The sequence below is a fragment of the Phocoena phocoena genome, chromosome 10, assembly GCF_963924675.1.
Source record: "Phocoena phocoena chromosome 10, mPhoPho1.1, whole genome shotgun sequence".
Taxonomy (NCBI): domain Eukaryota; kingdom Metazoa; phylum Chordata; class Mammalia; order Artiodactyla; family Phocoenidae; genus Phocoena; species Phocoena phocoena.
The window spans coordinates 68,648,698-68,673,520 of NC_089228.1; the positions used below are offsets into that span (position 1 = coordinate 68,648,698).

The 24,823-nt window shown below is 37.0% G+C and overlaps 1 protein-coding gene across 2 annotated transcripts in view; it reads left to right on the forward strand.

Annotated features, from left to right (window-relative positions):
* ZFAND3 (zinc finger AN1-type containing 3) overlaps positions 1–24,823 on the forward strand; it is a 319,579-nt gene that overhangs the window by 232,067 nt on the left and 62,689 nt on the right. For both annotated transcript variants that reach the window (XM_065886255.1, XM_065886256.1), the window contains exon 3: positions 12,118–12,300. In XM_065886255.1, coding sequence (XP_065742327.1) covers positions 12,118–12,300 — 183 coding nt within the window. The remainder of the gene's footprint in view (positions 1–12,117; positions 12,301–24,823) is intronic.

Sequence of the window (24,823 nt, forward strand, 5' to 3'; positions counted from 1 at the left end):
TTGCGTAAATTAGAAGTTTATAAAGGATTTGAATTACATGGCCTCTTGTTGGGCTACCTAGAATAAGAGTAAGGGACAATTAGAGTTGTATCTACACAGAACATCAACACTTAATTTGTTTAGTACTATTATGACCTTAAAAGGAAGAATTTGCCTATATCACATGCCATTAAATATTTGAAAGATAATTTTTAAATGGATAACTTCCTCTTCTTCATCCCATTCAAAATGCATTTACCAACAGTTGCAAGTGAAATAAAAGCATATTCCCAAATGGAAAAAAAATTTTAAAAATGAGTTATATCAGATTTCACCTGCTTAAATGAAATTTAGACAAAATCAGATTGGATTATTTGGTTAGTATAAGGCAGTTGGTTCCTAAGAAGAATTTTCTAATAGCTTATTTTTCCCATTTGGTAGGGAGCTATAAATATTTCAGCACATTGACTTAGTAGCCTTCATCCATTTGAGAATCAGGAACAAGACTGGGTTATAATCATAAAAAGAGAAATAAAATAAAATAAACATAGCATGGCCTTGTTAATTTAAAACAAATTAAATTTTGAATTAGGGTCAGACTGCCTTGTATTTTATAAAGCACAAGGTTTTCAGTTGTCAGGAAATCACAGTTTTCTCAGAGAAGACTTTATTTTCAGTAAACCGGTTATCAGCCTACTGTAGTTTTACTGCAATTCATATACTCAGATTTTCATAAGACAATAATCGAATTTGATGGAGCCTGTTAGAAAATTCAGACTATTTCCCCAGCCCACACTGTCGCAGTCATCAGCAACTCAGAAAACCAGAGTTAGGTCTGTTGTATTGCTCTAGTGTTATAAAATTACTAGTAATGGCCATATTTTTGAGACTTGACTTCTTTCAAACTCAATCTGATTTCTTTTAGGCCCTTTTAGTCTGTGATACCTTTCAGAATATAATATCTGTGTTCTATTTTCTGAGGGGGAAAAATGGGCCTGTATGTATATACAGTATTGCATATAATTTCATAAGATTAATCCAGAATTATGTGCAAAATTTTCTGTGCACACATGTTATGAACCCTAGGTTGTATTATGGTTCCCAGGTGTTTGTCACCCCTTCCAGTGGGAGGATTATACTTCCCTGTCTTCATCATCAGACTTGACCATGAGACATCTTTTAACAAATTAAAGGTGAACAAAAAAATTCATATGTCACTAATGAATGGAAACTTTAACAGCCATGGTATGGTTACACATCGCTCTATTCTCTCTGCCACAAGACCAGTCATGTCCCAGTTAGGGCCACTCTTTCATTCTGGATTCCTGGAATGAAGACACATGTGGGCAAAAACAACAAACTGTTGTTGTGGTAAGCACCTAGGTTTTAGGGTCATTTGTAATTGCAGCATACATTAGCCTAAGCTGATATAAGAACCCTAGGTTAAGAATCTCTGTTCTAGACCTACATGAGGGTTTTGACACTCACTTGTTATTCATTCAGAAATTTATGCAACACCTCTGTAATGTGGGGGATACCCACATTATCTCCCATTCTCACAACAATCCTAGAGGATAGGTCTTCAACATTTTTGCAGATGAGGAAACAATCATAAATTGGGTAAGTAACTTTCTTAAGGTCACACAGCTTCTGATTAGCTTAGCCAGGATTCAAACATAGGTCTGTCTTATTCTCTTTGTGTTGTATCTCTATACTTTCCTATTTGCTCTAAGCACATATATCTGATGAATCATTTCCTTACCAATATGTGGAATTGATAATACAGTGTACAAAACTTTTATATAATAATTACTTTGTCTCTATTTAAATGAGGCATCTTATAAACTGCAGGCTTGCCAGGGCACAGATATGTTGTATTTGGAGGTTTTTAATTTTGTTTTTAAGTTTGGAATCAGATACCTTTAGGCGAGGCTTACACTTGCCAGTTAGCCACAGTAACCATCACTTCCTGCTACTTTAAGCCAGCTGACTTTGTACATTTATAATATCTACCTGGTCCCTGTAAACTTTTGAGTTTATAAGCCCAGATTGGCTTACCTAGTGTGCATTGTTATGAAGACGAGTTAGATATAATTCCCTTCTGTTCATTCATTGGCTCCAGAGAAATTATTTTTCGTTGTCACAGTCTCAAACTAGCAAATATTTAAATTGTGTGCAAGAAGGCAGAAGTGTAATAAAAAGTCCATTTGAGACATACTAGCCAGGCATTGTTCTGAAACTTTTCACGTGTAATTATCTAATATAATCCACATAATAACCTTATGAAGTAGATGTGATTGTTATTCCCATTTTAGAGAAGGAGAAAACTGAAGGAAGAGAAGTTGAATAACTCGCCCAAGGTCACACAGCAGTTAAGAGGTTGAGCCAGGGTGTGAACTCGGTCTGATTCTGCATTCCTAAACACCACACTATGACAGAGGATCTGTAGGTAACTGCACGAGCTTTCCTCATGAGTGAAAAAATCTCTTAGGTCTTTACCTGGTAACCATTACGTGAAGGACAAGTTTTCCCTTACTTTATGCTACAGCTTTTTAATAACTATCCATCGTGTTCTTCAGAGAGAACATGTACTCTTTCTATTATTAGACAAATGCCTTTTTGGGCATTGTGAATCATACAGGCATTGTATATTGTTTTGCTACCTTGAGTTCATCGGATAAACATTAGTCAGTTAGCCCTGATCTTTGGATGTTGTGAAAATCATGGTCTTTGCTGAACATCCCCTGATATGCTTTAATAGATGTAATAAAATGTTAGCAAACCTATCTCTTCATCCTTCAAAAAAATTTCTCTTAGCAGTTTAAACCAATGTGTGGTCTATTAACTTTCTGAGAAAGAGGTTGCCATTCTTAAAATGGCACTGTTTGAAAAATAATTATTTGTGCTGAACATTTGCAAGTTTTATCTTAAGGGAAAGTGTGTCTCAAAAGTTAACACCACCACCACCACCCTGAATTGAATTTCCTGAAACGTGAAGTGCTCAGCTTGCCAATAGGGCTTAACTGTAGGAGGATGAAGCTTGGTGGTCTGTGACCCTGATGTGAGATGGGGAGACTGAGAACTAAGTGGAAATGAAATATCATTAAAGGCAAGAGCTGCCTGTCACCCATGGAGGGGAGCAAAGACAAAGAGGACCAAATTACAAGGGTATCAGTGGGCAGGAGCACAAACACTGCTCTCCTTCCACTTCCCCAAAAGGGAGGGCCAGTGAGAGGGAGTTTTGTCTTTGTTTTGCCTTTTCTCCTGTCACTTCTACATGGTAAAATGAAGGGCTGGTAGCATGAAGACTGTGCGTACAATTATAAAAACAATCAAGGATCTAAAAAAGGAGGATTTTCTTTTTCTAGTGTATTCCCAAAGCTTTTCTAATTTTCTGTTCTGTTGTCACTGAAGTCTTTCTGGGCCATTTGTAACCTTCGGTCTGAAGTGAAAAAAATCTTCCGGGCTCCAGCTTCTCCAGCAGTTATGTTCATGCCACACCTGTGCCATCCGATGATTCATGAATGACAGTAAGGACTGTTGGTTTGAGGGAGGTCTTTAAACGGTACCAAGGATCAGCTGTAAACAGATAGGTCAGAGGTTTTTGTTTCGTTTTTTGGTTCTATTTGCCTATTTTATTTTGTCAGCTTTGTCTAATATTTACACAATATGCCTACTCTATTGTTTATTTTGATGGTTGAGCTGTATGTGTAGGATGTATGTATATGCACACACACCATCAAATTCTCATTTCGTTGAAACTAGGTTAATGTCACAATATTCAGAAAACTTCTCCTTGTGTTTTCAGTTTTTTAGAAAATTGACACGTTTTTGAGGTTAGACCAAAATGAGGTAAATGTGTCTCTTGTGCACTATGTTATTGTAGTACTAATGGATTGTTAGGTATTTGCTATAATGTTAACATGTTAGTTTATGCCCTGTAAATGAATATGAGACACTATTGCTGGGAAAACTGTATGGTCTGTGCAATAAATGCTGTATAAGAAACAAGCCTTCTTCCAAATAACTTTTTTTTTTTGCTAGTTGACAATTCTGAGCAGTAGGCGCTATAGGTGTGAAGAATTTAGGGACTGTATAATTTCAGTGATAAACCAGATTATAAAATAAGCCTAATTACTCATACGAGTTTTGCTTATAAGCTTTGTCACCTTCATATATTCTCTACTGCCTACTTTCGCAGGAAGCATTTGAAGACATGCTTTTGGGAGCCAGTCTAGTGTTATTTCTAGTATTCTGAAATAAAAACTTGCAGCTTTGTGGTTTGAATCTAAGCAAACAGGACTTGAGAGACCTTTTGAGTTCTATCAGAACCAGTTACCTGTGGTGTGTAGTAAGGAAGAAAAAGTTTATATGTGCAGGGATAGTTTGTAAAATTCAAACATCTGCTTATTGACGGGGGTGCTTAATATTTCTACTGTATGTAGTTGCATTCTTGTTTCCTAGAAATACATTTTATAGCAATTTGAAGTCTTATTAATGTCTGAGAGAACAAATGTTTTTAAACTTGGTATGTTCACCAGTATCAAATAAGTTAAATTCAACAAATCTATATTGTATATTGTGTGGCAGGCATTTTGCTAGGGACTGGGATGTACAGTTAATAAGACATTCATTCATTCACCCAGAAATATTTATTAAGTGTCTTCTATGGTTAATCTTAAGAGCTTCCCTGAGGAAAGAGTGCTTAAGTTAAGGTTCAGAATGAGTAGGAGTTACCAAGGTGAGTAGCAAGATAGAGAAAAAGCGTCTCCCACATGCCTGATCAAAGTACTCCAGGATGAGAAAAAGAGTAGTGTTCAGAAAAAACCAAAAGCACTCCAGTATGGCTGAAGCAGGAGGAGGGAGAAGAGGACCAGTGGCTTAAAATGGGACTGAAGAGAGAGCCAGAAGCCAGTTCATGGAGAGACTTCTAACTTGTAAGCCATGTTTAGGAATTTGGATATGATTATTAAGGTAATGGAAGCTCATTCAGGGTTTAGGGAGGAAAATGACTGTGTCAAAATTTGTTTTTTACATCACTCTGATTGCTTTGTGTAGAATGAGTTAGAGTGTGGGCCAAGAAAGGATACGATACAAAGAAATCAGTTAGCATGCTATTGAAGGAATGTGACAGATGATGATGACTTAGATTAGAGCGGAAATAGAGAAGTGGATGGATTCCAGAGATATTTAGGAATGGTAAAGACTAGACTTGGTGATTTTTGAGATGTAGAATTAAGAGAGGGAGAATGTGGAGTCTGAAATGATTCCCAGGCTTCTGACTTCAGTCTCTAGGAGAATGTTGGCACCATCCCCAGAAAAGGACAGAAGACAAGGTCCCTTTTAATTTCTGAGGTTATACCTCAAAGTAGACAAATTTGTGGGCATAGATAGGGAACACAGGACAGGAGTCATTTATCCTCAACAGGATATGTATATGGTATGTGGGTGTGTGTATATATACATATACATATGTGTGTGTGTGTGTGTGTTTTTAAAACTTGTTTGAAAGTGTCAGTCAGTATCAAAACAGTATCAATCAGTCGATGAAGAGTCTGAATTTGTTTTTTTTTTTCTTTTTCTTTTTGCGGTACGCGGGCCTCTCACTGCTGCGGCCTCTCCCGCTGCGGAGCACAGGCTCCGGACGCGCAGGCCCAGCAGCCATGGCTCACGGGCCCAGCCGCTCCGCGTCACGTGGGATCATCCCAGACCGGGACACGAACCCACGTCCCCCGCATCGGCAGGCCGACTCCCAACCACTGCGCCACCAGGGAAGCCCACGAGTCTGAATTTTAAAGGGAAGGAATCATCATGAGAGAGAATTTGGTAGGGTAAAGGGTTTTGTTTTTGTTTTTTAAAGAAGTTAGAAGAGATTACTCATGAAAGAAAGTTTAAATGAACACAGCCACATTGAGCAGATCACAGTTTTCCCCATAAGCTAGGACCCAAGGTGAGCGAGTGCATTTTAAGGCTTTAATAATAGTAATTAGTTCGTCCTTTGGTTCTTGCTAATTCTTATTTAAACCAGTTTGTCTTTTTCTGAGGCTGTTAACCCAGATTAACATTCAAATACTAGAATTTTACTAAGATTTTAATTAGGAGGCTAGAACCCTGGCTTATGAATTGGTTGGCTACTGCTAACAGCTTTGTAGCTTTTTAAAATAAGATATCTAAGATTTGTGGTTGAGGTGGGAATGTGAAGCTTTGAAAACATAGAAATGTGCTTATGAATGGAAGCTGTAGTCTGTTATGGCGATAAATTCGGAGAAGAGATGAAGAAAAGAGAAAGGGCCCTGTTTTGTTAAAGAAGGCTTTTATACTATGCCTTGCATGAACCAAACTTTTGAGATATCAGAATTAAATTTTTATTGTCCACATTTCCATTTTACTTTAATTGGCTACGGGAAACGTGAAGCATTTTATGGTGTGAAATACCAAATTAAAGCTTCCAGCGGGAATGTGGAGTTGTAATCTGTGATATAGAGTCAGATGGGGTTTGAGCCTGGGAATGGAAATGTGGGAACTGGAAAAGTCACCCCTGCAAGCTGGGCTGTGGTTGCTTCAGTGATGCATACTGTAGTGGGAAGTAGAATACTAGAATTACACGAATTTGGGCCTCACACCCTAGCTCCGGCATTTGTTAGGAGGGGGCAGGTTGCCCAAACTTGCCATGCCCCCTGTCCTCTGCTGAAATATGGGGATGACATCTACCACCCAGTTTATTTTGAGGATTAAATGAGAAAATGAACGTAAGGCCTCTGACATAGTGCCTTGTCTCATAGCAGGCACTTCATTCTTAGTTCCTCTTTCACCTCCAGTTTAATTTTCTTTATACCCAGCTTTAGTGTCTGTAATAATGATATAGAAGCCTTATTAGTGGCCAAACAGATTTAATGAGTGAGTTAGAACGAATGCAGTTGAATTTCTCATCTCTCCTATTGATTATGAAAATAGGAATTCACAGCACTTCGTCTTTTAGAAATGCTAAACCAGATGATGCTAGGACTGCCCTTAGAGGCACACAGAATAGTGTTTGAAGGGTTTAAAATAACAATTGATAAAATAATTTTAAATGTAATCCAGTGATGGGCTTTCTACTAAAAAACATTTGGCCACTTACTCATTTAGTTAACATTTGAGGAGCACTGTTTTTGTCCCAGGCCTGTATAATGTGGGAGATGGAGAAGTGAACAGATGATTCTTACATGCCATAGTAAGGCTTGTGCTGTGGGAAATCACAGGGTGCTGCACCAGGAGGATTTGACAGTATGTGCCAAATGCTTTAAAAATGTGCATCCTCTTCTACCTAGTTGATCTACTTCTAGCAACATAACCTGAGGAAATTTGATGAAATCTGCTTATAATAGTGAAAAATTGGTAATTGCAAATGTATAACAAAAGTGAATTAGTTTAATTTCTATATTATAAGTGGACATTCTGTGTAGTGATCACAGAGATCTGTAAAAAATAGTCATGATGTATTGCTAAGAGCAAAAAGTAGGTTACCAAGGAGGGTTTTTTAAAAATAATTTTCAAAGAAAGAAAGTTTAGTGAAGTCCTTTCCAAATCACTTTTGGGTATTCTTTGCCTTGAAGACATCAAAAAGACATAGTATGGCCATAATCTGGAAGCTGGGTGGGAGTTTAAGTGATTTACGCATCTTGCCAAGTCTGTGTAATACATCTGAGAGATCAGCTATTGAGATATGTATATACACACACATAGATACACACACATACACACACACACACATATATATATGAGTTTTGAGTAATGACTAGATAAGTTACAGTCCCAGTGAGGCTGCCCAGGTGAATGAGCTTGTCGGCAGAGCAGGGGCCGTGCACGTTCTTGGTGCTCCCAGTCTTTTGAGGTATACTTTGTAGTAAGAAGATTGACCTGTGAGAAAAAAATATGTCTAGTGAGTATGTTTGTAAACAGCCCCAGGGACTTCTTCACTGGCCATTTTGGCTCAGCTGGTACCATTAGGTCAGTTTTTCTAGCTTGTGGAACCATCTCATTTCTGGATACCGCAGGTTTCAGGAGTACCTTCGTCGAGAAATTATTTTTTCTCTTAGTTGATAATAAGGTAAGCTGCCAAGATCTTGGCTTCTGTTCACTTTTCAACAGCAGTCCCTTTAAAGTTCAAAGGTTTTTACTTAGGTTTTACAAATAGCAGATTATTTTGGAAAAACTCTATTCAAGACCAAGTTTATACCTTTGTGTATACCATAAACTCTTAACAATTTACAAAAATAGATAATTTTTCCTAATTTTTTTTCTTAAAGAGATGGATAAGCTTGGAGAGCTCTAGTTTTCCCATTTATATGAGAACTGTAAAACAACAAGTGAACAAGTCTTTTCTGTGTCTGGATCAAATGGAGTGACTATTTCTGTTCCTTTCCTGCACTGCTGTCCAGAGTAGAGTTAACGAGAGGCAGTCTCTGCCTGTTTTATTGTTTACTTTTTTACATGGGACATAAATCTGCTTCCCTTTGTCCTTGGAGTAGACTCCTGGGATTTTTTTTCCTTCTGTTTCTTTTGGTCAGTAGTCAGAAGTTGGATGCTGAATGATTCAGAAAGAAAGGAACAAGAGAGTAAGAACTATAATGCAAACAGCAGGGCTAAAAGGAAGAGATAGTTCTTTCTTTAAACCAGGAAAATACCTTTTCTGTTTAATGACTATCATTTTTTGAGTACCCATGCACAGATACTTTACATTATCTTGTTTAATCCACACTATCCTGAGAGGTAGAAATAACTCCCTCCCTTCGTTTTACAGACAGAGCCACAAAAGAGTAAACAGTTTGCTTTTAGCCATATGCCCAGTAAATAGCCAAGTCAGAATTTGAATCCAGGTCCAACTCTAAAACTCTCTGTATCCTACAAGCTGCTAATTTTGGCCTAAGAGTTAGAAAACTCTTATAATTAACTGTGAATTTCTGGTGGGTTGCATTAACTTTCTTGGCTCTTGCTTTCTTCATCTGTAAACTGAGAGGATTGAGCTAGATCTTTAAAGTTAATTCTGATTGTAAAATTCTGTTATTTCTGCTTTCTTTATTGAATTGAAATGGTGAATGTGTAAAGTTTCTACTTAAGTTCTCTTGTTTGCAGCCAGTTTGGTTTGTAATCTTTACTTTTAGCCTGATGATTTTTTCACACCATCGTCCAGTGAAGGTGCAGAAGAAGGCATTATGACAGCTGCAGATTCACAAAAGAAAACTTAAAGTACCTGAACATCAAGCAAGGAACATGGCAAACATGGGCTGGAGATTGTGTAGGTGGGACCTGGTAATTGTCTTTAGACGCCAATGTCATTTAACTGCAAAGGGTTATTGTGCCTCAGTGAGTGATTCTGTGTGTTTGTCTGTCTCGAGGCATCGGGGGTTCTGTTAAATAGTACAATGATGACTCAGTTTCAGTTCTTTTAGGGTCTTATAACATTTCCAGTTAAATGGTAGAGAGGTGGCTATAGGAGGGACACAATGATTATTGACATAGGAGAACTAATGAGATGATATGATATAAAAAAGAAGCATCTTTTGCAATATTTTTATTCCACTTATACAGTACCTTTTTCTCTGAGGGTGCTGTACAAATAACATTGAGATAATAAGCCATTTTGAAATGTCAAAACACAGAAGAATAAGAAAGTGGCTAGGAGAAATAAATACACAGAAGCAGTAGAGGCTTTAGATCACTGATGGGCATGCACAGCAGGTTAGCAATTCTTTGGCTAAATCCATTGCATTCACCGTTGGTGCTGTAAATGGGTGGGGGCTTGACATGGAGGCCTTTTCCTTGGGCCAGTTTAATGCACACCATTCTACATCCTGTGGTTGAGATTGAAGACCATGAGTTTTCGTGTCAGATGGATCTGTATTTAAGTCCTGATCCTGCTACTTACTAGCTATTAACTTGGAACAAATCATCTAAATTTTCTGAGCCTCAGTTTCTTCATCAGTAAAGTGGTGGTGATTATAACTCCCTCGTTAGGGTTGTTCAGAGGATTAAAGTAAATGAGTTAAATACATAAAACATTTAGTTCAGTGCCTGCCACATGGTAAATGCAACATAAATGCTAGCTGGCTATTATGCTCAGAATATGTCAGAATAGTGATTCTGATGAGGTTGTAGAGCATAATAGCAATAGCTTCTTTGGTTCAAAAGATAAGGCAAAATGGAGTTGTCAGGATCTTCTGTTCCTTTTCTGAATTGATGCAGTGAAGTATAATTTGTACTTCATAGACTAGTATAAGATTTTTTTAAATGAAACATACAGAGACTAAACATAATAATTTAAACAGTCATACACTGACCACTAGCTTTAAGAAATAAAAAAAATTACAGATAGAATTGAAGATCCTGGTTCCTCCCACCCCTGGATAACTATTATCCTAAATTTGGTGTATCATTTCCACATGTTTTTATATTGGAATTATGTACCAATAAACAATATATGGTATTTTTACATATTTAAAATTTTTATATAAATATTATTAGATATATATCTTTCTGTAGCTTGCTTTTCTCTCTCAACATTGTTTTTGAGATTTTTCTGTTGTACTTATAGCTCTATTCATTTATTTTAACTGCCATAGAGTATTTCATCATACGAATGAATATATCACTTTAATCTATTCTCTGTCAATGGACATTGTCTATAATTTTGAATATTTCTGCATAGCTCTCACTTCACACCCCCCAAATCTCAGACATAACCACCCTCCCGAATTGTGTTAATTTCTTTAGTGTTTATAGATACATATTCCTAAACAATATATTATTTGAAGTTTTGCCTGTTTTTAAGGTTTGTGCAATACAGTCTTACTCTGTTATTTAGTGACTTACTTTTTTGTTCAACATTATAATTTTGAGATTTATTCATGTTGATGTGTGTGGCAATAGTTATTTTCACTGTGTACATTATTTGAATATAATATAATTTATGGTCCTTTAGGTCTGACTTTTTACTATTACAAACAGTATGTAATCAACATCCTTGTACCTGTGTGTTGAATTTCTGTCAGGCATATACCTAGTAATAAAATGACTGGGGTATAGGTAATGTATGTGCATCTTTATCTTTAATGGATATTGATAAGTAGTAATTACATTATCATTTAATTATACATATTTTCTAATTTGACCCATGAGTTTAGAGTGTGTTTTAGAAACTTCCAAATATATAGGATTTTTTTTTTTTTACCAATTTTTAACTTAATTGCTCTGTGGTCAATTAATAATGCCTGTATCTTACTAATTCTTTGGTATCTGTTGAGGCTTTTGCTTTATAACCTAATGTGTGGTCACGGTTTATCCAGGTTTTAGGTAGTTTTTATAAATATTCCAAATGTGTTGGAAAATAATTCATTATCTAATTGTCAGTTTCCCATAGATACAATCATTTTTGCTCTACATATTTTGAGGCTTTGTTATTAGGTGCATACAGATTAAGAATTGTTTTATATTTCTGGTAATTTTTTTTCACTATTATGTAATGATCCTCTTTATCTCTAATAATGCTTTTGCCTTAAAGTCTACATTTCCTAACAGTACTATAGCTATTACTGGCTTTTTAATCATTTGTATTTGCTGGTATTTTGTTTATATACTTTGAAAGTTTTCTCTCATGTTAATGTTTTTAGTATGTCTCTTGGAAACTACATAAAACAGGACTTTGTTTATTCAGTCTGAATTTTCTATCTTTTAACTGCTAAGTTTAGTCTGTTTACATTTATTACCACTACTGATATATATCTGTACTTACTTCTACCACATATTATGTGTTTTGTATTTACCCTTTTTTCCTCTGCTGTTTTTTTCCTTCTTATCTGTCCTTTATTGGTTTGAACAACTTTTCTTTATTTGTTTTATCCTTGATTACCCCTACCCTAAAATTTTAACATGTATTTGGCTTTGCAGAGTCTTACATTAAAGTCAGTATGTCTGCCACTCATCTTGGAAATCTTTAACTCACCCTCTACCAATCTTTTGTGTTTTGGACCAGTATTTTACTTCAATTCTTTCTATCACCCAAATTAGTTTTAATTTTTATACTAACTTGCATTATTTTCTAATACCCAAGGCAATTGTGAACTCCTTATTTAAACTGGTTTTCTCACACTTTCTCTTCAGATTTTCAAAAGAAACAACCAGACGATGATTCCGCTCCAAGTACAAGTAACAGCCAATCAGATTTGTTTTCCGAAGAGACCACCAGTGACAACAGCAATACCTCGATAACCACGCCAACTCTTAGTCCCAGCCAGCAGCCGCTTCCGACAGAACTGAATGTAACTTCACCAAGTAAAGAGGAGTGTAAGTCTCAGATCCTGTGAAGTGGTAGAGAAAGCAGCCTAAGAATCATATCATGAGTTTCTTGGTAATGCCTCTTCCAGAAAAAATGATAGCAGCTCTTTCAATTCAAGATTAAGTGTTAACATATAGGCCCCAAGTCAGCAAGGTAGAGAGTAAGTTTCAGCCTTCCATTGAGCTTAAGGTTGTTTTGTGTGTGTTTTTAAATTTATTTATTTTATTTATTTATTATTTTTGGCTACGTTGGGTCTTCATTGCTGTGTGCGGGCTTTCTCTAGTTGTGGTGAACGGGGGCTACTCTTTGTTGCGGTGCGCAGGCTTCTCATTGCGGTGGCTTCTCTTGTTGTGGAGCACGGGCTCTAGGCATGCGGGCTTCAGTAGTTGTGGCACTCAGGCTCAGTAGTTGTGGCTCACGGGCTCTAGAGCGCAGGCTCAGTAGTTGTGGTGCACAAGCTTAGCTGCTCCATGGCACGTGGGATATTCCTGGACCAGGGCTCGAACCCGTGTCCCCTGCATTGGCAAGCATATTCTTAACCACTGTGCCACCAGGGAAGCCTGCTTAAACTTTTCTTAAAGGGTTGCCTTTTATGTTAACTGTCAGGGTACATGAGGTTTTGAACCAGTTTAGGGCAGTTGTTCTCAGCCCTGGCTGTAAATTAGAATCCAGTGGGGATTTTTAGAACAATTTTAATCTTCAGCACCATTCCCTGAATCTGTAATTTAATTGGTCTGGAGTGAGGCTCAGTGATCTGTTCTTTTTAATTCTTCAGAGAATTCAAATATGCAGCAAGAATTGAGGACCACTGGTCTAGGGAACTTAACCTGATTTAGGAACCTTTGATTGAAGCCTTGCCTCTGTCACTAAGTGGGCCTCAAGTGTTTCTAGGCAGTTAACGAGATAACACTATATACTTCATAGAACATAGGGTATTTGAAGGGAGGAGGAAGTAGTTTCTTTTGTTCTTCTGTAAGTTCTCAGTGACAGAATACTATTATCATATATGTGATATGGAAGTCCATTGTCCACTTAAGCTTTATAATGCTGTAACCATTTCCTTTAGGGCACAACTGTAACTGGCAGGGTTTGTTGAAAATTGTAGTGATGTTATGACATAGCAGCTTTTTACCTTTTAAAAGCTTTACTTAACAGGTTGAAATCTGGTGTTTCAAATTTAATGAATATCTAGAAATCCTTGGAGTATGGTAGGTTAGAATGTTCTATCTACTAACTTTGGAAAGATTAGCAGAGAACAAATGTTTATCTAAACCCCTATCATAAACCACTGTACTAGGTAAAGTTGACAATATAAAGGTAAAAAAGGCCATAGTCCCTGTCCTCAAAGAATTTACTGTTTAGCAGCTTAAATTAAATATATTTCTTATATCAATAGTTCTCAACCAGGAGTGAGTTTGCCCCTCCCCCTCCCCCCAATGCTGTAAACATCTGACACTGTATCGGACAGCCCTCCACAGCAAGGAATTATCCAGCCTGAAATGTTAGTAATGCCAGGGTTGAGAAACCCTGATACATGGTTGTATGCACCTATTTTAATGGTCTTTCTTACGTATTGAAGACATTGACTGTTGAAGAAGGGTGTTGGTTTACTGGAAAAGGTGCTGTTGAAGATAGACACAATATGGAGGAAAGCTGCATGGAGTTCTGCAATGGCAAGTGACTCCTTTAGGGCCATTTATGGAGGACAAGGCTGGGCGGGTAGATTGTGGCCGTGCCATAGAGGCTTGAACGCTCAGCGAAGATATTTGGATGTTAGACAGTAGTCATGTTTTTGTGCAAAGGAAGTAATATTACTACAGTTATTTTGCAGAAGTAGCATGGCAGTATTGAAAATGGGAAGGATTATACTAGATAACATTGCACAGAGAAAAATTTAAAATTATTGTAACCTATTGAATAGAGGCCTAGGTAAAGGTGTTGAAATTATGTAAGGGGAGAAAAAAAGATGAAAATGGTAGTGATAATGTTAAGGCAGTAGGTTTTGTTTTGTTTTTAAAAATCTGTTGAGGGTTGTGTACTTTTTTTTTTGCGGTACACGGGCCTCTCACTGTTGTGTCCTCTCCCGTTGCGGAGCGCAGGCTCAGCGGCCATGGCGCACGGGCCTAGCCACTTCGTGGCATGTGGGATCTTCCCGGACCGGGGCACGAACCCGTGACCCCTGCATTGGCAGGCAGACTCTCAACCACTGCGCCACCAGGGAAGCCTGAGGGTTGTGTACTTCTTGAGAGGTTGATGAAAGCTCTGGCCCCTTGTCTCAGAAAAATAGACACCAACCATTTATACTCAATTTTGAGTAAAATTTTTCTAAAGCTCACTATGGCCTTTGGTTAAGAACTTGTCTAAGGGAAAGGTTGGAGCTGATCAGAATCTCATCTTATGGAATGGCATCTGACTGGATTCACACACCAGGATCAGGCCAGGATCAAAACAACTTGAGCAGCCCAAGTGCTCTGAGATAACAACAGCTACCTTTAATTGAGCACTTTATGTGCAAGACACTGTTCTATATGTTTTGCATATTTTTTCTTTTACTTCTCATGACAACTCATTGAGGTGTAAATACTCAGTTTCCCCATTGTATAGAAGGAAACAGGCACAAAGAGATCAAGTAATTTGCCTGTGGTAGCAAACTAGTAACCAGAATAGCATTCAAATTCAGGCATTTGACTTTAGAACTCATGCTTTTAATTAGTTAATTCACAATGTGAAATATAACTGCCACAGAGAATAGAAGTATTCATGTTGGTAAGATCAACACTTTTTCTGTGAAGTTAAGGTATGTGGAAACGCACATGGTAACCAAAAGTTACTTGATTAATTCATCATGAAATACCCTTATAACAGGGATTGAAAATAAAAACACTATATCCATATGACTGTATGACTAAAATATTTTCTCTGGAGTCAGATCTTTATGGGAAGCAGACCCATAACAAGGATTTACATAGCAAATGGCAGAGTGTGGACTCAGAACAAGTGGAGTTAGATGAAGTGAAAGTTTGAGTCATGCTGATTGTCGGGTGCGCTCTGAGGACATATAGGGAAGTAGGGAAGGTCTTATGTTCAGTACGAGATTCCATCGTTATGCCCTTTTTCCCTCCTCTGCTTGGGATTAGACCTACCCTGAGCTCTGGAGCCCCTAGGACACAGCACTTCCTGTGTTTCCATAACTTGCCACTCTAGGCTTCTGTAGACTGCCGCATTTTTCCTTTCGATATATACATAAATACCTTCAATCTGATTAAGGATGTGTAGTTCTACCAGTTTCAGATCCATTCTCTCTTTCTGGTGCCATCACTGCTTTAAACCATTGTGTGTTTAACTCTTCAAGTGAAACTCTCAGAGTCTAATCTCATTTCCTAATTCTTGTGGAGCTCATTATTGTAAACCTTGGATTTTCATAGATCTGGAGAGAGGAGGAGATTTGCTAATATGAGGTTTGATGATGACTTAGGTGTTCAACTGGGCAGTTTGAGTTGGAGCTCAGGAGAAAGAAGTCAAGGTTGGCTTCATCCACATGCAGATGATAAGTGAAGCCTTAGGGGTTAAGTGAGATTGCCGAAGGTGAGAAGAAAGAAAAGCAGTGAGAATAGAACCTAGAGGGAAACCAAAACAGGGGAGGCAACTGAAGAAGTCAGAGAGGGGGCAAATGATAATGGGCAAGGTCACAAAAGGCAAGGAACAAATTTCATTGTATGGTGTAGGCTTTATTAATAATAATGAAAATATTCACTCATATTTATAAAGTGTTTGGCTATCTTCTAAGCTCTTTACACATACTAACATTTAATTCTCAATACTACTAATAATAATGAAATATTAATAATGAAATAATTAATATAATTAATAATGAAAATATTCACTCATATTTATGAAGTGTTTGGCTATCTTCTAAGCCCTCTTCTAAGCCCTTTACACATACTAACATTTAATTCTCACAGTGCCCCATAAGGTAGGTGCTTTTATTATCCCTGTTTTTACAAATGAGGAAGTTGAAGCATAGAGTGGTTCAGTAACTTCTACGCAAAATTCAGAGCTCTTGCTGCCCAGTGTAGCTCATGCTCTAACCCACTGATTCGGCTCCAGAGCCTGTGCTTTCAGCCACTATAGTATATTGCCTCAACATTGTGAAAATGCTTCAGGAAACTGTAAGCTGACAAGAAAAATTTAGATTTGGTGATCATGTGATTAATTCTCTAAATAAACTATTTAATAAACTGTTTCAGTGGTTTGTATATTCATTTAGCAGTCTTTGATAAATGGCACTAGGTTAAGTGCTGGGTACAGAAATGAATAAGATTAGGTCTCTATCCACAAGGAGGTCACCTTTTCAGATACATACTTCTCTCCTTGAGTTTCTGGTTTGTTCTCCCTAACAGGTGCGTGCGAATTTTAGGGTGAAAGGGAGGCAGTAGCAGGAATAGTGGTTAATAAGCATGTCATTTGCAAAAGCTTTCTCAGGCGAGTTTTGCCATCTCGCCTAGGTTGAAAACTATGCTAGAGTGAGGAGATATGTGCCTGATTTGTGGATGGGGGGGATATAGGGATAAGAAAAGTAAGGAAGGTTTGTTAAAGCTGTCAGGGCAAATGCATTGTAAGTCAACAGGAGGTAATTAAAGTGATTGCCAAGTAGCGGTGAAGACCCAGGTGAGAGTAGACAGCCTGATCCATTGACACCTTGTACATTTCTTCAACTGTGACCTCCCTAGGAGAAGAAAGGTGGAGGAAGAGGCAGCAGGAGATTACTTATATTAATCTTTTAGTATTCTCAAGAGACCAGAATTTCATCTGTTGGTCCTTAGCTTCCCCTAGAGAGTTATGGAGAAGTAAGGTGTAGGAGTTGCTGGGAAATGGGTTTGGGATTCCAAATCCAAGTACTACATAATCTGTAAACTCTGTAGTAGTTATGGATCCATTGTTATTGTAGAACTGGAAGCGTTAGTGTAGAACTGGAAGTGCTGAGTCTTCTTTGGGGCTTGTGAAAGGTTTTTTCTTCCTAATAAGCAATACTCATTCTCTTGATTACATCTGCTTTCTGCTTCTCAAAGTTAAATGAATACAAGAACAGAAAGGTGGTGAGAGTCTGGGTACATTAATGCTGTTTTGAAAAGACTGCAGATAAAGTAAGAACTATTGACAAGAATGTGTAAAGCAGAGAGCAGGACAGATTTTTATACAAAAGAATTTCTTAAAACACCTTGACTGGAGGTCAATAAAACAGGTGTCCGAAAGCTCAAAGTGATATTTTTTTGTCTAAACACACGTGTCTCTTCCTATCCCATCTTATGTGTGTCTGCAGAAGAGTCCATGGAACTTTAGCCATTAGAAGCATTTTCAAAAAGCAGTTGTAAACAAAATTCTAATAGTGACCAAAGGACTTGTCGTAACATTTAAATGCTATAAAAATGGTAACAGCTATCACCAGAGTACTTACTAAGTGCCAGGCACTGTTCCAAATTTTTATTTGTATTAACCTACCTCATATTCATAATACCCTGTAAAGCGGGTGGTATTACTGTATCTGTTTTTCAGATGTGAAAATGGAGGCACAGGATGATTCTGTATCTTGCCCAACATCACAAAGCAGCCTGGCTTTCCAACACCACCCCATTGCTGCCTATCTCTGTAGTGATTTGTAGTGTAAAGGCCGTTGCTTGCAAATAAACTACAGAGGAAGCAATGTTGCACAGACACTTAAAAAGAACAAAATAACATACATTTCTTAATGCTCTTGCTACTACCAATTTATTGTTCTTTCAATTTCCAGGTTTTTCATAGAGGAGATAAATTGTGGTTTATTTTGTTTCTTTTTTTGTTCCTCCCACATCTTTATTGGAGTATAATTGCTTTACAATGTTGTGTTTGTTTCTGCCTTACAACAAATTGAATCAGCTACTGTACTTTCTTTTTTCCTTTTTCTTTTTTTTTTTTAAAGATACCTATGACCCCAAACAGGCATAGAACACTTTCCTAGAAGCTTCAAATCTAGTCTAGGAGACATTGATCTTTTTTTTTTTAATAAATTTTATTTATTTTTGGCTGCTTGGGTGTTCGTTGCTGCACGTGGGCTTTCTCTAGTTGCGGCGAGTGGGCGTACTCTTTGTTGTGGTGCACGGGCTTCTCATTGCAGTGGCTTCTCATTGTGGAGCATGGGCTCTAGGTGCATGGGCTTCAGTAGTTGTAGCACGTGGGCTCAGTAGTTGTGGCTTGCAGGCTCTAGAGCGCAGGCTCTGTAGTTGTGGCGCACAGGCTTTGTTGTTCCGTGGCGTGTGGGATCTTCCCGGACCAGGGCTCGAACCTGTGTCCTTTGCATTGGCAGGCAGATTCTTAACCACTGTGCCACCAGGGAAGCCCTGTACTTTGTTTCTTGAGCCAACTTTTGAAATAATGTCAGGTTGTGGGTAGAACTCTGGAACTGGTTGTTAAAGCTGTCAGGGTGGATGCGTTATATGAAATTCTGGTCTCTTTGAGGGTACTAAAAGATCAATATGAGTAATCCCCTGCTGCCTCTTCCTCCACCTTTCTTCTCCTAGGTGGGTCACAGTTGAAGAAATTTGCAAGGTGTCAGTGGATCACCTGGGTCTTCACTGCTACTTAGCAATCACTTTAGTTATCTACTCTTGACTTAGATAGTGCATCTGTCCTGATAGCCTTAACAAGATGAGCAGATGACTGGTCACCTTAAGTCAGAGTCTTATAAGATTGGACTTAAAAGATTTTTAAAAAGACCCTTCTATTTCTCCTATAAATTAGATTTCCTATTGTTAATGCTCTTAAAGGCCTGGACATCCTTGCTTGTGCCCTCTGGGGAGCCTTATGGTATACATGCCTACAGAGCTAGGTTTTGTGGGGTGTTTGGTGGCAGGGGGCAGGGGTTAGCCAGTCCCACTATGTACTGGAGGGAAATTGAGGTGTTGGTGGAGAGTTAGCTGGTCTGTTTCTTTCTAGGCAGGAGAGGAAGAGAACTGATACCTGCTACTAGGGAAGAGTATTGGCAAGAAATGGACTTGTTTTTAAATATTCTGACATTCTAATCTAACAGTTAGAGAGGGCCCACCTCGTACGGAACACTTTTCTAAACTGTGTAGAGGCACATACTAAGCAATAAACAGCCACCAACACATATATAAAACAATAGTTTTTAAGGGAAGTTGGCAAAATATAACCCACAGGCCAAATTGGCCCATCACCTGTTTTTGTATGGCCCACGAGCTAAGAATGATTTTAAATGAAAAAGATCAAAAGGACAGTAATTTTACATGTGAAGATTACATGAAATTCAGATCCCAGTGTTCACAAATAAATTTTTATTGGAACACAGCCATGCTCATTCATGTATGTATTGCCTGTGGCTGCGTCTGCACTTTAACATCAGAACTGGGTAGTTACTACACAGACCCAACGGTCCTTTGCAGAGAAAGTTCGTCAACCCCTGTTTTACAAAGCCCTCTGACAAACGTTATTTTTCTGGGATCATCCTAACAAACGGTCTGCAACATAGGCAGATAGCCTCCTCCTTATTCTACAGATGAGGAAAAGGTTTGAATGGTGACCTGCCTTGAGTCACATGACAGGGCTAGAGCTCAGCTCTGGGCCTTTTTTCATCCATAATGCTGAAAATTTTTCCTGTTCTTCTCTACTATATATACCCAAGAGATGATTTTGTTGTAACCAAAAGAAAATATACAGAAAAAGTGAGAACCATACTAACTGGAATATTAGTGAAGACTTTTAATGAATAAAGCTTCATTTTCCAAGTGCTGGCTGGATTTTCCTTTAATATGACAGTGATTCCCAAAACAGAAATTTGAGAGCATTCTTTATCTGTGTGTTAAATTAATTTTTTTGAACAAAGAGATTTCCATTGTTTCCTTGGAAACTGGTTCCTGGTCATAGCCTAACTTCCCCAGGCATTTAAAAAATAAAACGGTGGCACGTTTTAACAGATTTCCTTGCTAGACTGCCCTTGGGTCTTTGAACATGAATTGGGCTTCATTGGCTGCTAGTCTTCATTCCTGTCTGACAGATCTGTCCCTTGGAAAATTAATATCATTGCCACTGAGTGGCTGAACTTCATGTTTGTCTGTTTTTACCAATTAAATTTATAATAATCTCTAAGTGAAGCTAGTTTTCCCTTTTTGGACTATGCCTACTTGAAGACCAGATAGTGTGCAAAACAGGCTGACTTATTCTAGTAGAACATTCAGAAAATATTACCTATTAAAAATATTTTATGCCTTCCTGCTGGGCTGGTTTTAAGTGAAATATGGTGAGGAGATTTATTTACAGTTCTCTCTGTATGTGTCTTTCTCTTCCTTTTTCTCTAATGAAGCTTGGAGCATCAGGCCATTTATCAGAGATAATTACAACAGATGGAGCTTTTCTGATATATAATAGTATCAAAGTGGGAGATTCTTTCCCATAATGAAGAATGCCAAAATTTTAAATGTCTCTTCTGATTTTAATTTAAAGGTACTTTTTTTTCCAGTGCATTTATTTATCTTGAAGCTGATTCTGTAAGGCATGGTGCTTTTATTAGGGCTTGTGTTCTAAAAGGATTGGTACTTTGCAGTACAGTTTGATAACGTACAGTTATATGCTGTATTGAATTGAATGGTTGTAATTCACCAGGAATCAATGTATGGGATCATTGAATGAATCCTGGTCAAAATGCAAAAGGACTGACCAGTTAAGCAGTGTTTTCTTATGGAAATTACTTCTATTTCACATTGTTAGCTGGATCAGAACTTGTTCAAGCACTTAGAGTGTCATCTGACCTTTTTTGTAGTCCAAAAATAGAGTCAAAATTAAAGCAAAACCATGACTTTTAAATTAATTATTTGCTGCCCTCTTTTTTGTCTTAAGTTACTTTATTTTTTAAGTATACAAGTAAAGCAAAGACATACAGGTTTATGTATGTTAGAAGGTGAAAATATTCTTTTAATGCCTCCACTCCGTTCCCCACCCCCCAAATTCCCACTCTTTTCAGAGATAACCACTGTTTATTTATTTTGGATTATATATATTCTTTTTCTATGCAGTTATATACATGTCTACATAAATATAAGGTTTTCTTTATACAAATGAGAACATACTATATGTATTGTTTTGTAACTTGCTTTTTTACTTAACAATATATTTTAGAGATCTTTCTAGGTCAGCCTAATTCTTTTTAAACTGCTCTGTAGTATTCTGTATTATTATTATTTTCTCTTTTCTTTTGAGACTGTTTCTTATATTTCACTGCTATAAACCATATGATGTAAACATTTTTAAATATAAGTAATGGTGCATGTATCATTTTTCCATGATAAATACATGGAAGAGGAACTAACAAGTCAAAGAATATGTATTAAAATTTTTATATACACTGCCAAATTAATTTCCAAAATGACATTACTACTTTATTCCTATATGCCACTTTATTTGAGTGAGCATTTTTCCTATACTTTTACCAACGTTAGGTGTTCTTTTCTGGGGGGCAACAGGCAAAAGAAAAGCTTATCTTTTTTTTTTTTTTTGCGGTACCCGGGCCTCTCACTGTTGTGGCCTCTCCTGTTGCAGAGCGCAGGCTCAGCGGCCATGGCTCATGGGCGCAGCCGCTCCGCGGCATGTGGGATCTTCCCAGACCGGGGCACAAACCTGTGTCCCCTACATCGGCAGACAGACTCTCAACCACTGCACCACCAGGGGAGCCCAAGAAAAGCTTATCTTAACTTGCATTTCCCTGACATCTCCTGATAGTGAGATTGAGCACTGTTTCATATGTTTATTAGCTATTTGTGTCTCCATTGGTTTGCCTATTTGTATTCTTCGCTTATTTTTTTGTTAGCCTTTTTTTCTTACTGATTTGTAGGAGCTCCTTATATATTCTGGATATTTGTTATGTATTCTTATATATTTGTTACATATCATGTAAATATTTTCTTCCGGTATGTCACTTAAGACTTTTTAATTTTGATTTGGGTGTCTTGTATTCCATTAGAAAATTCACAGATTTTAAAATTCAAGTCTGTTAGTTTGTCTTCTAGGTTTGTGTGTTTCTTAGAAGGCTTTCTCCATCACAGGGTTATAAAAATATTTTTCTTCATATTTTACAGTTTATATTTAGCTCTTGATTCCATCTGGAATTTATTTTGTATATGATATGAGGTATAGGGATTTACCTTTATTATTTTTCCAAATGGATAACCAATTATGTCAAAACCACTTATCAATTAGGCCTGGTTTGGAATTCCGTCACTATTTTATAAACGTAAATCTGTTTTTAGACTCTTTTATTTTGTTCCATTGGTCTAACTGTATATTCCTGAGACTGGAAAATAACTTTGTGGTGTGTATTGGTATCTGATAGAGCTAGTTCCCCCTTAGTTTATCTTTTTCTAAATTTTGTTGGCTATTTTTTTGCATTTTTTCTTCTCAATGCACTTTGTCAAATTCTATTAAAAATTACAGTGTAATTTTTAATTGGGTTTACACTGAAAATAAAGGTTTATTTGGGAATAATTGACATTTTAATACATTATTGGGCCTTCTCATATAGGAATATCATTTGTCTTCATTTGTTCAAATCTTCTTAAATATTCTTGAGTAAAGATTTATTATTTTCTTAGTGTAATCCTTACACATTTCTTGTTAGAAATTCTTCTTTATAGCTTTATATATGTATTTCCTGTTCCTAACTCTGATACTACTTCTTATTACTAATGTATGTGAAATATATTAGTATATCACACATAAATGTAGTATTTGCTACAGGTTTTTTTGTAGATATTATTTATCAGGTTAAGAAACTTCTATTTTTAGCTTGTTAATTTTTTTAAATCAGAGAGGGATGTTTATAAAATGCTTTTCAGCATCTGTTGAGATGATCATATACATTTCTCCTTTAATATGTAATCTCTTAATTTAATAGACTTCCAGTGTTAAACCATCTTTGCATTCCTTGAATAAACTCTGTTAGTTCTTTCAGTATACTGATGGATTCAAAATGCTAATTTTATTTTAAGTTTTTTACCTTTTTAATAAGTGAGTTAATTTTGTGTACGTGTGTGCTTATATATGGTGGGCATGCTATTCCTGTCTAGTTTAGATACTAGTTACATTAATCTCATAGAAAGCTTTTCATCTTTTCCTGTGCCCTAACACTGCTTTTTGTCTTATGTTCTGACATTGTGTAATGTATCTGTTCTTTGAAAGCTTGAAGAATTTATTCATAAAACTGATCGGCCTGATATCTGATATTGGACTATTTATATTTTCGACCTCATTTAAAGTTAGTTTTGGCAATTAGTATTATTATAAAAATGTTTATTTCATCTACATTTCTAAATTTATTGGAATTTACTGGAACATATTCTTATTTAAAAACTTTTTTCTATTAAAGGTGCTCTTAATTTTAGAATATGAATTGTACCAAGTACACAAACTAAATTTTATTCTTAGTCTAATATTGTTTATATTTCCTAATTTGTCTTTGTTTATGATCCTCTAGTGTTAGCTCAATGGAGAAATATTAAAGGTCTGGGAAGTTGTTATTGCCACCATTGTGTTTTCATAGGATTACAGCCATAATCTTTAGACTGTTCTTGCTTTTCATCTTGTCCTAGTCAATAAACTAGTCAGATGAATCCCCATTGACATCATGTTAAACAAAAAAGGGAATTCTTTTATTGACTCATCACTGCCTATTTGATCATCCATTCTTAATCTTGTATCAGACATCCTTCCCCCACATAATCTGGAACCTCATTGTTTTTGACCTCCCTACCTTTCCCAGCACTGATACTCAGCTCTGAACTGAACCAGATCCTTGTTGTCCCCAAAAGACACCATGGCAACTCATATTACCATTTTTATTCATGCTCTTGGAAGCCTACCTCAGAACCATTTCATCCACACTTGCTTCCTCCAAGGAATTCCTAACTTCCTCCCTGTAACATCTAATCACATATTGTGTTGGTCACCTCTTTGACATGAGAATCTCATCTCTCTGTACCAATTTAGAGGTTATACCCCAAATTAGCAGAGACTTAATTTTATTCTGCTTTGCTCTGCCCCATAGCACCCAGCAAGGCAATATTCAGTAAATGATTTAAATATTTAGAAAAGTTTACTAGTTTTTCATACTTTTGAGAACCTTCATGTGCTCATGTGTTTTGATACACTAAAGAGAGGCTTCTCATTGCCTGAACCTGATTTTGAGCAGCTACTTAATATTTTTATTGTTTTCTGTGCCATTCAGTAACCTCAAGGTGAAGTAACTCAAAAAGGCAGTTGCCCTACCTGATTTTGAAATTTGGTTGTCTTGTTGTGGTGACAATTCATCTCTTTTAACAGAGCTTTTAGCATAATGAGAGACTGTTTTTTCTCTTGTTGTTTTAACTGCAAATAGCCACCTGCCTATTGTCAAACAGCAGTTTCTGCTTATGGGTATTTCTTTTATCACCTGAATTTCCCTCTTCAAGATTCCCCTTTGCAAGAGAGACTAGCAAACTTTAAACACCCATT